The sequence below is a fragment of the Crotalus tigris genome, unplaced genomic scaffold (genome assembly GCF_016545835.1).
Source record: "Crotalus tigris isolate CLP2741 ecotype Arizona unplaced genomic scaffold, ASM1654583v1 scf7180000024369.3102671, whole genome shotgun sequence".
Classification (NCBI taxonomy): Eukaryota; Metazoa; Chordata; class Lepidosauria; order Squamata; family Viperidae; genus Crotalus; species Crotalus tigris.
Genome location: NW_024100539.1, coordinates 1,712,047 through 1,728,691, shown reverse-complemented (window position 1 = coordinate 1,728,691; position 16,645 = coordinate 1,712,047). Strand labels below are relative to the sequence as shown.

Below are 16,645 nucleotides of genomic sequence, written 5' to 3'. Positions count from 1 at the left end.
ACACAATCTATTTATAAACATTGTGATTGTCTTTATAATCATTTTACATATAAGTAAAAAAGTTTTATCAGTCTAAATATTATAGCCTTAAATTGCAATAACACGCCTATATATAATGAAGGATTGACATTTCCAGTTTGTTTTTCCTTCAACAAAAAAGAGAAAATGATTTAGCTAAAAATAGATTTTAAAATAATCTGAACATTGCAGACTATTCTGTTTTGAAAGCGAAATAATATTAATTGAAGGGTTTGTGTATATAGATTAGAATTCAGGACAGATCTCATACTGATTAGAAGGCTGGAAGCATATTTGTTATAAATTCTAAGGCTTTCATACATGCATCATTTTTATGATATAAAATTCAAATGTACTTGCTAAGCTCCTAAGAATAAAATAAAAAAATATGCAATAACTCTTGAAAAACTTTCTTTGACATAGGGACAATTTAACACCTTAATTTAAATACTTGAGAAGCTGATGGATAAAATTACAGTTATTTGGTGCATATTTAAAATTGTAGACAAGTTACGTTTTAGTTCTTGATAATTTATACTCGTGTTGATGAGTGTAATTATATTGTATTCAGTTGTGTCATTCCAATGATTACAGTAGTATTTGCTACTAGAAGTATGACCAATTTTTTTTTAAAATTTGCCATGCGAGAACTGCGGAGGATGTATCTAGGGAATGTACGATATGCTATACATACATAAACACAGTTAACATAATACATTTCTCTTATTAGTTGTAAGTACATGAAGAAATTTTGGAGAAATGTATTATGTTAACTGTGTTTATATACATACAGTATTGTCTCTACATTTCTTCATACAAAATTCACATCTTGAATTTTTGTGAAGAACAGCTACTAAAATCTCTAATGTGATTGTTATAGAAATATATTTTTGTTTATTTTTCAGCTTGTAACACTTCAGGAAGCTAAATTGCTGCTAAATGAGGATGATTATCTTATTAAGGCTGTCTATGACTACTGGGTAAGGAAACGTAAGAACTGCCGAGGGCCATCCCTCATCCCCCAAATCAAACAAGAGAAAAGAGATGGTTCTACCAACAATGATCCCTATGTGGCTTTTCGGAGGAGAACTGAGAAAATGCAGACAAGAAAGGTAATTTTCTCAATTCAGCAGTTTTTCAATGTGTCGCTATTGAAGAATGGCCCCAAGTGTCTACATAGCAATGTGAAAAACTGACTACAAACTTTAGCAAGCATTTGGTTGCAATTTATTGCTGCTAAATGTGCTGCAACCGGTTACTGAATTTAGCGGGCATTTCCCCCCCAGAAAAGTTGCATGTGTGCTTTTTAAATGCTGCTTACACACTAAATTACTATCCATTTTGAGAACTTATCCCTTATTAGAAGACGTACAATCTAAATAAAAGTAAATAAATCATACAATATTCCCCAGAAAATAATTTACTGCTCTTAAAATGTGGGTTTTTTAAGGAGCTGCTATGAGAATTGAGTGTCCCTTTATCTAATTGTGGGACATGGGACATTTACCCTCATATTTTCCTGGTGGATCAGACTGCACATAAAACATTTATTTTATGGATCACAGACAACTTTATATCCAAACCACTATTTTACCTTTTCTTTGAAAGGCAAATGAATTCATTAAGGCATGTGTTAAATTATTATATGCATATACATTCAACAAGCACATACACATACGAATTTTAAGAACATGCATAGCAAACTTTAGTAGGCTGTTTAACATATGCTTTTGTTGAATGGAATTTGTGAGAAAGTGACACGAGAGGGCTTTATTGTGATAGCTGTGGGTGTTGGCATACCTAGGCCAACTTCTTTAATTGCCCAAATGTAAGATTGTGGAAACTCATGAGATATACTACATTATAGTACTAAAATACCTCTGTGTATTTATTGTATTGTCATGATTTTGGAGATATTTGGATTTGGATATGCGTGACTCGTTATAGGAATTCACAGGGTGCTTGGGATATTTAATTTTAAAGCAGAATTTTAAAAAATAGTTTCCTTTCTCAAATAAAATGGCAAGTAAGCGTATACACATGTCACAGAAATCCCTAGAGCTTGTGAAAGAAGATACACTAATACAAACAGACATAATATAAACAGACATAATTTAGTATTTATTTAGTACTTAAATTCACCAGACAAGTATTTTTTACATATTTGTTCATTAAAGATTGGATCTAAAAGTGTGTTCCGCAAAAAGAATATCTCTCTGAGGCAAGATGATTCTGGTGATTCCTCCCTCTCTTCTCAGACTGGCATTTCCAATTCTGCATGGTTTTTTATCCCTTGATTGTTCCAGAAGCTGCAATGAAGAATGACAGTTCGGCTTCAAATATTCTGGCTTAACCCCTCCAAATATTATTCAGTATTATTAAAAGCTATATAAAGTTAAGTTTAAACTTGGTCTGACTACATCTTCGAGATATATTTTTCATTCAGATACTTCTTTCTAACAGAATCGAAAAAATGATGAAGCCTCTTATGAGAAGATGCTGAAACTAAGACGAGAGTTCAGTAGAGCCATAACCATTTTAGAGATGATTAAGAGACGAGAGAAAACAAAACGAGAGTTACTACATTTGACATTAGAAGTTGTAGAGAAAAGGTAAAACTTTTTCCAAGTTAATCATTCTTGTCAAGAAAGATCATCTCGCATTCCAAATAGTATATGGGTGGTCCTCAACTTAAGACCAGTTGCTTAATGATTGTTCAAAATTACAAAGGATCGCCAGAGAGCTTCTAATGATCTGTTTTCAGAATTATGGTGGACACCCACAGCCTGCGGTCACATGATTACATTTTGAGGTTCTGGTTATTGGCTTGCCTTTATGGCCAGTTGCAGAATTTTGCAGTCATGTGACTGATTTGCTGTGTTTTTTTGTTATTTCTGGTGTTTACTTCTGGTTTCTGGCAAAAAACCCCACCCATTGAGGAAAATGATTCACGTAATGACTGCTGTATTCGCTTAACAAAGATAATAAAAATGGTCATAATTTCAAATTCAGGCAAATCTGTTATACCTCAATTTACAGTTATAATTCTAGGTCCAATTATTATCATAAATTGAGGATTATCTGTAGTATATTTAACTTGTTAAATGCAGTTGCTTTAATTAACAAATATAGCAGCTTGTGTAAAATATTATACCATCTTTCGTCAATTGTAAAATGATCTTAAGCAAAATAATATTTCTCATCTGCTATTCTGTCTTTTAAAAGAGGATCAGAACATATTGTAGGATTCGTGCAAAATAAAAACATTTTACAAAAAGATTAATTTATTGTGCTATCTCTATGTTCTATAAGCTCTCTCACTCTTTTAAAAGATATCATTTGGGTGATTATGGAGGAGAAATACTTAATGAAGTTAAGCTTAATTCAACTGAGAAAGAGATGAACACCACTCCTGCAGCACTTCATAATGGAAATCATCACAAAGTTCAAGAATGTAAAGTTAAGGTAGGTAAATGACTTTAGTGGTTATATTTATTGTTTAATTAGAGGGATGTTTCAGCTAGTTAATGTGGGAAGTATTAGAGGCTTTTCAAACATACAGTTAATGATTCTTTTCTCCTATAATGTTTATTTCCATTGGTGAAATCGAAGCAAAATAAAAATAAATTTAAATTGAGCATTCTGTACATTAGACAGTAAATAAACGCAATCAATTATATGATACTAGCTGTTTGAAAATCAACTTTAATTGATCTGGGAAACTGGCAGTTTTTGAATTTAGAGTGTTAACAACTTCAGATTCAGTATTGTTAATGCTAGTGCATAGTTTCTACTGTTTGTGCCAATCTCACTGATACCCTTGTAAAAATATCAGTGTATTTAAGCTTGCATATATAACCCATTACACAGCATTTTCACAACTTTATGCTAGACAGTTTTTCTTAATTGCATCTACTTATTCCTCAAAACCTGTACAATTGTTAGTGAAAGAGAAGGAAAGTTTTTTGTAACCAAAGATATTGGGATGGTAGAACAGACAATTTCCAGAGGATGGTATATTTTGTGGTGGGTCAGGGTATACGTATTAAGTTTCATATTTTTATTAACAGCACAGTATCTAAATGCCACAAAAATATACTGCTCACAAAAATAAAGGGAACACAAAAAGAAGACATCCTATAGGTTTGTGTTCCCTTTATTTTTGTGAGCAGTATATATTTTTGGGTGCTTGGAGGCTTTGGATTGCCCATCCTACATTAAACATATCTCTGACAGGATAATATTGCCTCTTACATTTTTCACACTAGTATTTTGATTTAGTTTTGCTTCTAAATATCTTGATCAATGCATCATTAGGATTCTTTAAAAATCATTAAAATATTATGTTTGTGACAATTTTATGATTATAAAAAAATTTCAATACATGTTAATTATTTGATGATCTATTTAACAATTTTAACAAAATCTAACACATTAGTCATATCCATGTAATAGTGGAATTGTACTTATTTCAGAGATTAATTGCCAGGCTTGCCAGCATTTAGGTTTCCATTATTTATAGGAAATATCATTACATTGTTTTTGAAAATTTCCAAATATTTTTTAAAATATTAGATTTGTTTAAATGTTGGTCTTTATTTTTTAACTTTGATGACATCTAGTGGTTATTAGATTATAGGCACTTATCACTCTTTATTTGGGCTATTCTTATTTTCCATGCTAAGCTCATCTAAATCTTAAAAATGTAATGTTGCTTTAGCTGTTTTTAAATTAAATTTGAAGTCAGGAGAAAGATCCTTTTGAAATGATCTTTTTCACTGGGGAGAAACATCACATACTAGACACAAATTCTTTAGAAATACTAAATGTTTAAAATGTTAGTTAAAATGATAGTTTAAAACGATACATAAGATAAATACAATAAATAATATATCTAAATCTTTGGATAATATATGCTCTGAGTACTACTTATTTGGAGTTTGTAAATATAACTGGGGGAACAATTGGAGAAAAAGTTATTTACTATCTCATGAAAATCAAGTAATGATTAACAATGTGGGGGTTTTGTCCAAAATTTACTGTATACAAACAGCATGCTCACCATTCATCTCTAAAAGAGGAAGTGTCTGATGTTGTCCGTCAAAAGAAGAAATATCCAAAGAAGCCTAAACTTGAGAGTGTAATAAATCCTCCGCAGTCTACTACTGAGCCCTTGCCTGTGATCAGTAAAAGTGATATCAAACAATATGACTTCCACAGTTCAGATGAAGATGAATTCCCCCAGGTAATACATGTCAGCCACATTATAAAGCAATTCTTTTTTATATGTAAGTGGAAAAATCCTGATTTATATTTGGATAGAAATGGGGGTGGGTTGAGGGAGAAGCAATGTGAATTTGAAAGGTTTTCTTTCTAAAATTAAAAAAAAAAAGGATTTGTGACTAAAGCTACATTTGGATAAAATATCATACATTATATTAACATTAATTTTGAATCCAAAGAAAGGTTAGGTTTGTGAAAATAAGTAAAACCTACCTAGCTGAGTGTTTGAAAATTCACTGGGATCTTTGGGTGTTTGATCTCTCTGAATGTAATACAAACTATTATCAAGAAGCCTTTTCAGAAGCTGTTGTTGAATTTCATTTTCACTTTTAAATTTCTATTTCCTGGGTTTAAATATGTTGAATTGCATAGCCAAGGAATGAAATATTCACCAGGAATGATAAACTAATTTTGTTTTTAAATTAGTTTTCTTTGGCTTCTAGGTATCCTCACCAATATCTGAGCCAGAAGAAGAAAATGATCCTGATGGAGCCTGTGCATTCAGAAGAAGAGCAGGATGCCAATATTATGCTGTAAGGATTTTTACTTTAAAAAAAATGATAATAATTTTGTAACACAAACTATTGATTTTTGGTCAAAAGAAAAACATATTTTTGATCTTTGTTAAAATTATCCTTCTTTCTCTACTTCCTTTTTACTCCAGGTATTTTAGAAGGATTTTTATTTAAGAATGAACTTGCTTCAGATCATGTTAGCTGTAGTATTGTTAGTGAAGGCTACTAAATTTGACAAGTTGTGAACCTGAAGATGTTGTTGAAGTATTTTAAGATACAGTATACTAGAGGACAAAATTGCTGGTTGCTTTTAATTATTGATACAGACTTAACTGAATTACAGGACTCTAATTGAATTATATCTTAGGCTGTATAGTATCAATGTGTGTGTGAGTTGGGCGGCTATATAAATTTGTTTAATAAAATAAAACAAATAGTTTTCCTAATGTTAATGGATCAGTGCAGCTAGTCATTCTTTCCCTGTAAGAATACTGTGTCTATTCTTGCATTGGGATGAAGTAGATGGTGTCCCAGATAAGGACCATGGGGCGCCTTGGAGAGAGACTGGGAGGTTCTATAGCAGAGCTTTTCAACCGGTGGTGTATATACCACCGGTGTTACATTGGCACCAGGCAGGTGATACGCGGCCCTGCCCAGCCTAGTCAAGTGTTGTGGGGGGAGAACGAGCTAAAGCGGCGCAGTGCAGGACTTGCCATGAGAGATTCCTCAGGAGCTGCAGGCTGCTAGGGTGAGGCAAAAGCCCCAGGATTGGTACTTCGGCTCACCCAGAAGAGAAAGGAGGAGGAGGGGGGTGGAGACAGGAGAGGCTATAAAAGAAGGCAGTTTGGGTAGGGGAGGGAGAAAAAAAATGCAGCCTTGGGAATGCTGGAGCTGCACCGAAGGAAAAAGGAGAAGGGGGGGAGAGAGGAGAGGAGATCAAACAGGCTGGCTGGGAGCCAGTCTACAACTTCTGTGGCCATCCGTACCAGGCAAGGATACAGGTGGCAGCGACAAACAGGCAAGAAACGCAGCGGGGGAGGGGGTTGCCCTCCATGAGGAATGAAGAAAGACACCATCAGTGGAGGGAGGGAGGAAGGAAGGAGATGGCAATGAGAAAGAGGGAGGTAGAGAGCAGGAGGGAGGGAGGGAAACAGGAAGGAAGAGTTGGAAGAAAAGGCTGGGGCCTTGCTTTCCAGCTGGGAGGCTATACCTTTAAGAAAAAAGAAAAAAAATGAAGCACTGCCATTTGAAATAGAGGAGAGGAAGCCAGCTGCGCGAGAGGACATGTTTATTGGCAGAACCGAAGTGCTGTTTCAGCAGTTTGGTTCTGGATCAGCTGAACAACAAACGGAGAGTGGAAGGATTCTTATGTGATTTTGTGACTTTGAAGTTCTGGGATTTGTGCAATGTGTTTGGCAATTTCTATTGTGGCTGATGGCTTATGTCCTGTGTTGGATTTTGGGGTGAGGGGTTACTGGTTCTAGTTCTATTGCTCTGCTATTGTTACTCTAAATTTTGCTGCAATGGATTTTGAAGTATTATTGTCCTGAATGGATTTTGCCTGTAGCATTTTTACTTATGGAGCCATTTGGGGAGGCTGCCTTAACCGGCAGCCAGTACTTGCTACATTTGTTTTTTTTATTTTTTGTTTCCTTAAGTGCCTGCTGCGGCTCCTTAACTTTCCTTTCCAGCCAAAAGCTAATTCTTAAAGAGGAATGCGCCTTTTTAAGCTAGTTCCCTCAGCAGCTTGTTTTTTCTGTCTCTGGAGGCTTTTCGTTTGATAAATATATAGAAGAGGGAAAATATGGGGGGGGGTGTCAAATTCTTCCTTCAAAAGGAAGGAGATGGGAATGAGAAAGAGGGAGGGAGGGAAACAGGAAGGAAGAGAGGAGGGAGGGAGATTGGAATGAAAGAGAGGATCTGAAGGAAGTCCCGCCTTAGCAGTTGACCACCAGCAGCCCTGCCATTGACTTTGCTTGTCAAAAGGTTGCAAAAGAGGATCACATGACCCTTGGACACTGACCATCATAAATATGAATCAATTGCCAAGCATCCAAATATAAATCACATGACCATGGGCCTACTGCAACAGTCATAAGTATGAAAAATGGTCATAAGTCACCATTGTAACTTTGAACAGTCACTAAGCGAAGTGTTGTAAGTCAAGGACTACCTGTACTTTATCACTTTTTTTCCTTGTCATGTTTTTGACACCTTGCTAGGTGGTACTTGAATATTGCCATATTCTAAAAGTGGTACAATTGATGAAAAGGTTGAAAAGCTCCGTTCTATAGAATGGGGAAATCTACACTGTGCTGCAGGAAAAGGATAAAAAAAGAGTCAGGATTTAATTCCCTTCCTCAAACCCAATGAAAGGCTCAAAATCTCAATTCTGACAGGGGAGGAAATCTCAGATTCACGCAGAGCTGAGATTACCCCCCCCCCCCGGCAGGCATCTCTTTTCATCAGCTCCCAGAAAAGAGAGGGAGTCTTCTTAGCAGCTTGCAGTCTTACCTGCCAGCTTCCCTACTGAGTTTCTGAGGAAGCTGGCGGAGAAGATTGCAAATGGCTATTGCATGATTATGGGACACTTGTCAGCCCTTTTCTAAGTGTGACTAGGTTGCTAAGCACCCAGTTCAGCATCATGTGACTTTGAGGGAGGAGCGCAATGCTTTATAATAGCCAGAAGTGCTTTACAGCCTGTAAAGCAGCCTTTCTGAGACCGTCATAACTTTGATCGTTAAACAACCAGTTGTAATTCAAAGACTACATTTATCACTGTTCTGTGAATGCAGGGGCTGTCAGTCTCTTTCCAGATGCAATTCAAAGGCCGTTTATCACCTTTAAAGCCCTGCATGCCACAGGCAAGATTATTTGAGGACCAACTCTCACTGAGAATATCTGCTCATTCTACCAAGTCAGATAGAGTGTGGGCAAACTCCAGGTGCCTTCCCTTAAATACCGCCTTGTAGCGGGACTCAGAAGTGTGCTTTTTTTCATAGTAGCCCCTACCTTGTGGAATAACCTCCCCCCCCCCAGGTTTTAGCAGACCTCCACTCTCATAGTCTAGAACAGTGATGGCAAACCTTTTAGAGACCGAGTGCTCCAAAACTACCCCGCCCCCAGCCTGTCCCTGTTTCGCTCCCCCGCCCTGCTCTGCCCTCACCCTGCCCCCCCTCAGGGCCATCCACGGCCCGCCGCAGATCGCCCAGATGGCCCTGCAGCACCATGGTGGCCACTCCGTCTGCGCCCCGCAGCATCATCTGCTGCCCAGCTGCCATGTGCTTGGCTACGCTGCTCCGCGCAGGCCGCACCTGGGGAGACTCTTCTCTGGGGGGCCTGCTGGTGAGGAGGGGGCTGCAGAGGGAGGCAGGGCTGGGGGGACGCGTGCGTGCCCACAGAGAGGGCTCCGAGTGCTGCCTCTAGCACTTGTGCCATAGGTTTGCCACCACTGGTCTAGAAGGCTATAAAGAACCAACTCTTCCTCCAAGTGCTAGGATAGGGAGAGCTTGGAGGATGGTTTTGTTGAATGCATCAAAGGAGAACGGCTGAGGTGCCAGGTTTTCGCTTTTCTGCTTTTCTTGTTTTTTTGGTTTTATTGTTGTGGGTCCCCCTGAACTGTGTTTCTTAAGAAGGGCAGCCACATAATTCTTTTAAAACAATCAATTTTCACTTCATTCTTCTCTAGGCTCATTTGGACCAAACTAATTATTCTCATGAAAATTCAGAACTGGCAGAATTGGATAAGCTAAGATACAGACATTGTCTCACAACGCTTACAGTTCCAAGAAGATGTATAGGATTTGCAAGGAGACGAGTTGGAAGAGGTGGAAGGTAAAATAAGATATTTTCCTCCAGTTGAATACTTAGTGCAAGTGTTTGTCTTTTAGGTTGTTGGTAACATTTATTTTTTATTTCTTTTAAAATCAGGGTACTAATGGACCGGATAGGCACAGAAAATGATCCTGTCCTGAAGCAGATTGATCCAGATATGCTGAATAGTTGTTCGAGCTCTTCCCAAAATATAGACATTTCTTCTAATTTTTCACGGACCAATGCTTCCAATAAACATTGTGGAAATAAACTTTCCCTTTCTGAAATACTAAGCAATATCAGGTCATGTCGACTGCAGTGTTTCCAACCAAGGCTACTAAACGTACAGGACAGCGATAGTGAAGAATGTACCTCAAGGAAACCAGGGCAGGCTGTGAATAATAAAAGAGTTTCTGCACCTTCTGTAGCTTTATTGAACACCAGCAAGAATGGGATTTCAGGTAGGCAAAGATTTACAGTATTAACCTTTAAATAGATTTCTTTTTAATTTTATATTTGAATCCTGGCTAAAAAGTCTGTCACTAGCGTGTATGTCTGTTACAGCTGTAATAGTGGGGTTCAGGGGAAAAAAATACTATGCAGAGTTGTACTCTTAGTCATATAAAATAGCTTTAATTTTAAAATACAGTACTAGGCATAGTTTTAGTAATGTTTTCATGGGAGTCAGTTTCATCCCACTGCTACATACAAATGTCTATACTGGCCAGTCCAATATTACAAGAAGTTTCTGCATCTCCTTCTTTCAGTTTTCTGTTACTTGAAACTGAATTAGCAGTACTATCTCTTTCAATCTAGTCTTTAACGTAGCTTTTTTTAAAATATTTTTTTAATTAATTTTTTACACTGCCCAACTCTCAGCAACTCTGGTTGTACTCAACTATTCTAATATTCTGTAATAACAATTAAAACCGAAGATAATAAATGAATGTACACATGGTGAACTGGATTATTACAGAAAATTCAATCATTAAGATTTTTTCCCTCAGAATTTTTTTTTGGGAAAGCTTGAAAAAAAAAAACAAATATTTACAGTAACCTTAAACAATTGTGCACAGTTATCTATTAGCCTCTATTGCCATATCACTCATATCTTAAGTCTTAAGACATCACCACTGTTTTAAAAAAGATAAGGGCTTCCCCTGCCAGTTGTATCCGACTCTAGTGGGCAGTGCCCATCTCTGATTCACAGCCAAAGAGCCAGCATTGTCTGAAGACGCTTTTGGCCAGCGTGACTATACGTTGAGGCACATGGAAAGCTGTTACCTTCCCACTGAAGTGCTATCTATCTACTTGCATTTGCATGCTTTTAAATTGCTAGGTGGGCAGGAGCTGGGGCAAGTAACGGAAGCTCAGTCCGTCACGCTGTGCTTAGGTCTTGAACTGTCAACTTTCGGGTCGACAGCATCCTAACCATTTGGCCACTGCGCTGTTTGTTTTAGACTTACATTTTTAGGGAAAATATTAATCTTTCATACAGTACAACAGTGTGTCAGGTAAAACAGAAAAATAAGTTAAACACAGTAGATTTGATGTGTTTAAGAAATGTATGCAATAAAACAAGAGAATGAATCGAGTATGAATGGTGCTGAATGAAATACAGAGGAATGTGTCCAGTATGGAAGAAATGGTTTAGTCAGATAAAGAGAATGAAAATTGAACTGCAAGACCAATAACATTGCAATTAGATAGAGTTGATGAGCTCCTCAAAAGGAGAAGAGCTATATATGAAACAGTGTATGGAGGTAGTAGAAGCAAAGATGGTTGCATAGAGGAGTACGAAGTATAATGAATGGTGTGGGTGAAAATTCAGTTTGGCTGGCAATGATTCTTTCTCTTATATTGTGCCTCAGTTTTCTCAGCTTACCATTCCTTGCACTTTTGTCTGCACTTTGCATAATGTTCTTTATCCTGAAAGGAAATAATGTGATGGGTGGGCAGGTAGTTAGATAGACAAATAAAGAGTACAATATGCAATACTTCGTTTTCAAACTTCATTGAAACTTATTTACAGCTTTATCAATACCGGTTACATCTTAATATATCTCAGTGGATAGAATTCTGCCTCCTAACTTTGTATCCTTCATAATAGATTTGGAAATCCATCAGGGAGAAGGAAAACAAGAAAATCTGATATCACAAAATATTTTGTTTTTGTTTCAAATTTTTTCATAGCTTTACGCTTTATGTAGTAAAAGTTATCTCATGGTAGCTTAAACCATTATTATACGATTGCTGACACAAAACTAAACCCTATTCTATTAATGAAGCTTATTTCTAGATACGTGTATGGCATTGTAAACTGCCCAGTAAGTGCTGTAAAACACTATGGGGCAGTATATAAGTCTGTGCTATGATATATAAGTCTACAATGCTATTGCTATTGTAGCCTGAAAATGACAATCTGCTCAAAAGTTCTCCTGAGTGAAATGAAACTTACGATGGACAGTATGGAGCAGAGATATTAGGTTGGTACATAGGATTACAAATTCAGGCTGCAGTCACCGGTTAGTCAATTACTTTTGACTAAGCTCACTCTTTATGATTTCTGTAGTCACTGTTCACAAGCTTTAAAACCCTATTCAGAAAGAATTATAAAATGTTTGGTAGCATTAATTATCCCCTCCTGCAGCGTTCAAGGCTGTTGAGCACCTGCATTTTTTGATGGAGAGAACAACTTTCCTATGCTTGAGAGCTCCAGTAAATCTTCTACAGCAGGGGTTCTCAACCTTGGCAACTTTAAGACTTGTGGATTTCAACTCCCAAAATTCCTCAGCCAACTTGTTGACTTCAACTCCCAGAATTCCTCAGCCAGCAAAGCTGGTTGAGGAATTCTGGGAGTTGAAGTCCACAAGTCTTAAAGTTGCCAAGGTTGAGAACCCCTGTTCTACAGCTTTTTGAGAACTATACTCCAAAAGTGGATAGGACCAGTACCTGTTGCTTAATGAGGATTCAGGCTGCTTAAAGTATGAAAGGGTGTGCAAGTTAAAGTACTCGGTTTATCCCTCCTTTTTATTAGTTTGTAATATATAATACAAAAATACAAAAGCGAATAATAGGAAAAATAGGGGAGGAAAAAGGGAAGAGAAAAGTGTGGAGAAGGAGGGAAAAAGAAAGAAAAGGCATTGACCTCTGACTCCCTTTGGTACAGTTGAATAAGAAGTAATATTGAAGCTCAACTTTTTATTTTTACATAATAGTATAAACTAGCCATTTCTATAACAGCAGACTACCTAATCAGTAAAACCGAAAATCAAAGTTTTATTTTTTTCCACCTCAAGCACAAAGTCCAGATGAGTGATTTACAAGTAGAGACAAATGTACTTTTTTTTTCTTTTATCAAAGCAGTCAATTTAGCCATCTTTGCTAATTCCATCAGCTTTTGCAACCATTTATCCATTGTGGGGATTGAAGCATCCTTCCATTTTTGTGTATAAAGTAATCTTGCTGCTGTCAACATACATAACATCAAAGTTCCAAATTTTTTCCAAGTCTTTTTCCATTAAACTCCAAAGAAAAGTTTCTGGTTTTATCTTTATATTCATTTTGAGAATCTTCTGTATTAGAATATGAATCCTACTCCAATATTTCTTTGCTTTATCACATGTCCACCATAAATGATAGAAAGTCCCTTCTTTACATTTGCATTTCCAGCATTCATTTGAAATACCTTTATACATTCTTGATAACTTGGTAACTTATCTGGTGTTAAATACCAGTGATATATCATCTTATACAATTTTTCTTTTAAATTGTAATTTTAAGCCTTTCGTGCACATATTCTCCCATTGTTCAAGCTTAACATTATATCCAGAGTTCCTTGCCCACTGAATCATACAATGCTTTACATATTCATTTATCAAATTCATTTTATTGACCTTATCCTTTAAACTAATTAAATAAACAAAAAACACACTTATCAATACCCTAAAAGTAGAAAAACTCAGGTCCTACCTGAGGATGGCTGGAAAACCAGAAAAGGAATGTATGCTACTCTGACTTAAGTCTTTATATAGTTTCTTCATAGAAATTCAGCCAAGGTGATTTAATGCTGAAATTAAAACTAAATAATAAAGAATAATCTTTTGGCAGTACTGTTAAGAACAGAGCTTGGGTTACTTAGCTGGACTTCTTCTCTCCTGCCTTTTTAAATAAGCTTAGAGGAGATGGAGGCGGGCTTCCCCCAAAATGGGCTTTGTAGCATATAGTGCTCTGTTTTATAATCCATAAATGTGAACTTGGTCATAATTCAATACTATTTTAAGTATGGGTATTTTAGCAATTTGCTTCTTGACTGCTCATCATGTGTGTTGTAAGAATGGTAAAGAGAAATGACTTGATTTTTTTTTTAATATATCTCCATGAAGAAAATGTGAAATCAGTCCATTGACTTCATAAAAACAAATCATGGGCTAAGGATATTTTACGCTTTTTGCAATTTATATTTGATGCCAAAAACACATCTTTTGCTCCATGTTGAAAATAGAGGATTTTAGTTAGCAGATAGTGTTTTAAACTGTGATCTGGTATCCAAACAATACATTAAGTAGGTTTTGCAAACTAGTTACTAGATAGAATTGTGATAATTACTAAAAGAACTGAAAGATATTACTTGTAAAACTGATCAACCCTGTTCTACACCACAGTCAAAATATCATTATTATTTTTGGGTAACAGAAATAGTAACTTTTGTAGATATGAAAACTTAATCTATCCTTTCTCCCCCAAAAAAACCCCAATAAATCTACAGAGATAAGAGTGTGCCACAAGTTAGCCCAAAAAAAGTTAGAGCAGAATTTACAATTGGAAGTTCAGTGCAATGCCATTAACAGATGTCTGTCTCTCAAAATGTGGATGGCTTTGTACAGTCAGAAATGTTTGTGATATCCCCTACCAATGGACGCTTTTTCTTACACCATCTTGATTGGATTGCATTGTTAATTCTATAGATTTTGTTAATCCTAATGTACATTTGTATGTTAGAAAATCTATCTATCTATCTCAGCAAATGACTCTGGGTGGCTCACAATTCAGAGACATATATTATAATTAAAATTTTAAAAACATTTTAAAACAATAAAAACCATTAAAACAATACAAAAACATTAAAATATCTAATTTGAGTAAGTATGACATCTGGCCTGTTAACAATAAAGCCAGGAGGTGGGGCCTTTGGCCCTTGGTCTTCAGAGCTTTATGGAACGCTAACAGGATTGGGGCCACTTTAATCTCCAAAGGGAAGATGCTTCACAAAGCAGGGACTGCTGCAGAAAAAGCTTGTTTTCTACTCCCCCGTCAGCCAACAGTCTAACAACACACAGGTGGCCGAACTAGCAGCTGAGACAGTCCTGTCCTCTTCCTCAGGTTCAATGGGTTTAAACTCTTCCCAGATTGGTTTGCAAGAGGTAGCCCCATCATCTCCATAAACTCTGCTCCAAGGCCGGAGTCCAACATAAAGCAAATGTGACTGATTTTATCTGCCAGATATGCAGCATATTCTTCACAATGGCCGTTGAAGTAGACTTTGGCCTTACTCTCTCCCAAGGAGGGACTGAGTCACTTGAAACAGTGCTGCTGGGCGGCTATCAGCAGACGCAATAAGGGTGGATAAATCATTACATTTTGCCACCCTAATCGCAGCTATAGCTGGTGTTTGTTCATCTTCACTTCCTGTCTTTTACCAGCAACCCTCTAGGTGTCTCTCAGCTTGCTTTCCTTAGTTCAGGGGTAGGCAACCTCGGCTCTTTTATGACTCATGGATTTCAACTCCCAGAATTCCTGAGTCAGCATAGCATAGCTGACTCAGGAATTCTGGGAGTTGAAGTCCATGAGTCATAAAAGAGCTGAGATTGCCTACCCCGCCTTAGTTTCATTGTATACCATGGGTAACATTAGGAACAGTGGGCGCAGAAATGCTGCTCAGGCACGATCCAATCTAAAGTTGTTGCCACTTTATTATTCCATGCAGCCTCCAAGGCTTCAACCGGACCAAGTAGCAAGCTTTCTGGAATAACCTCAAGTTCCCTCTGGAAACCAATCAGGTCCATTAGTGGCCTGGGGCAAGTTGATCCAATAAGGCCAGCCTCTCTCCAAGGGTGGGGGGCGGGAGGATGAAACCCATGAAATTAAGGCTCGGTAGTACTCTAAAAGTAGAAGTAAATCATCTTGTTTTCCTGATTGGTACAAGGCTGATCTAAAAGAGAGTGAGAAAAAGGAATATTTTGAATTAAAAGACAGATACATTTAAGAAGTTATTCCCAGCATATCGCTTGAATTCTATGATACCTACAAAATATGTCTTGTTTGTCAGTATGCACATCTGAACACGGCATCATTTTTTAGGATGTTTTATATGTTTTTATTGAAGAGAAGCAAGTCTCCTATGTAGATGGTTGGAATAGTCCATGTTAAAATATGTTTGACTCCTATCAATAATAGAAATATAGTTTTACCTGCTTTTGTCCATACAGGTCAAAACAAAAAACAAAAACACACCCCAAAACCTTTTTACATTTGGAAAACTAGCTATAGCTGTCTAGATTTTCTATGTGAGGTGATTTTTAAGCAGAGGAAAAGCTTAAATGATTGGGGAGAGAAATAAACTGGCTGAAATAATTAAACTTTGGCATGCTACTATAATTGGGTCATAAAATTAAATCTTGACTTATGACCATAATTGGAACCAGAATTTTCATTGGGAAGTAATGCAGTGGTTAAATGATTTGTGACTGCTTTTACAACTTTCTTGCCACTGTCGTTAAGCAAATCTCACTATCGTTAAAGCACATCTGGCTTCCCCTTTGACTTTGCCATCACATGACTTTGGTGCTGCTGCTGTCACCAATGCAGGCTGATTGCCAAGCAACCAAATTTTGATTATATGACTGCGGGGATGTTGCAGCAGTAGTAAATGAGAACTCTGGTCGTAAGTCATTTTTTCAGCTCAGTCGTAGCTTCAAACCATTGTTAAACAAATGGTCGTAGGTTGAGGACTACTT

At 36.9% G+C, this 16,645-nt stretch overlaps 1 protein-coding gene across 2 annotated transcripts in view; it reads left to right on the top strand.

Moving 5' to 3' along the window:
- The window catches only part of EPC2 (enhancer of polycomb homolog 2), a 64,222-nt gene that overhangs the window by 40,633 nt on the left and 6,944 nt on the right, over positions 1 to 16,645 (top strand). For both annotated transcript variants that reach the window (XM_039327908.1, XM_039327907.1), the window contains exons 4-10: positions 924 to 1,130; positions 2,482 to 2,630; positions 3,351 to 3,483; positions 5,072 to 5,263; positions 5,745 to 5,834; positions 9,505 to 9,650; positions 9,747 to 10,090. In XM_039327908.1, the coding sequence (XP_039183842.1) occupies positions 924 to 1,130; positions 2,482 to 2,630; positions 3,351 to 3,483; positions 5,072 to 5,263; positions 5,745 to 5,834; positions 9,505 to 9,650; positions 9,747 to 10,090 (1,261 nt within the window). The remainder of the gene's footprint in view (positions 1 to 923; positions 1,131 to 2,481; positions 2,631 to 3,350; positions 3,484 to 5,071; positions 5,264 to 5,744; positions 5,835 to 9,504; positions 9,651 to 9,746; positions 10,091 to 16,645) is intronic.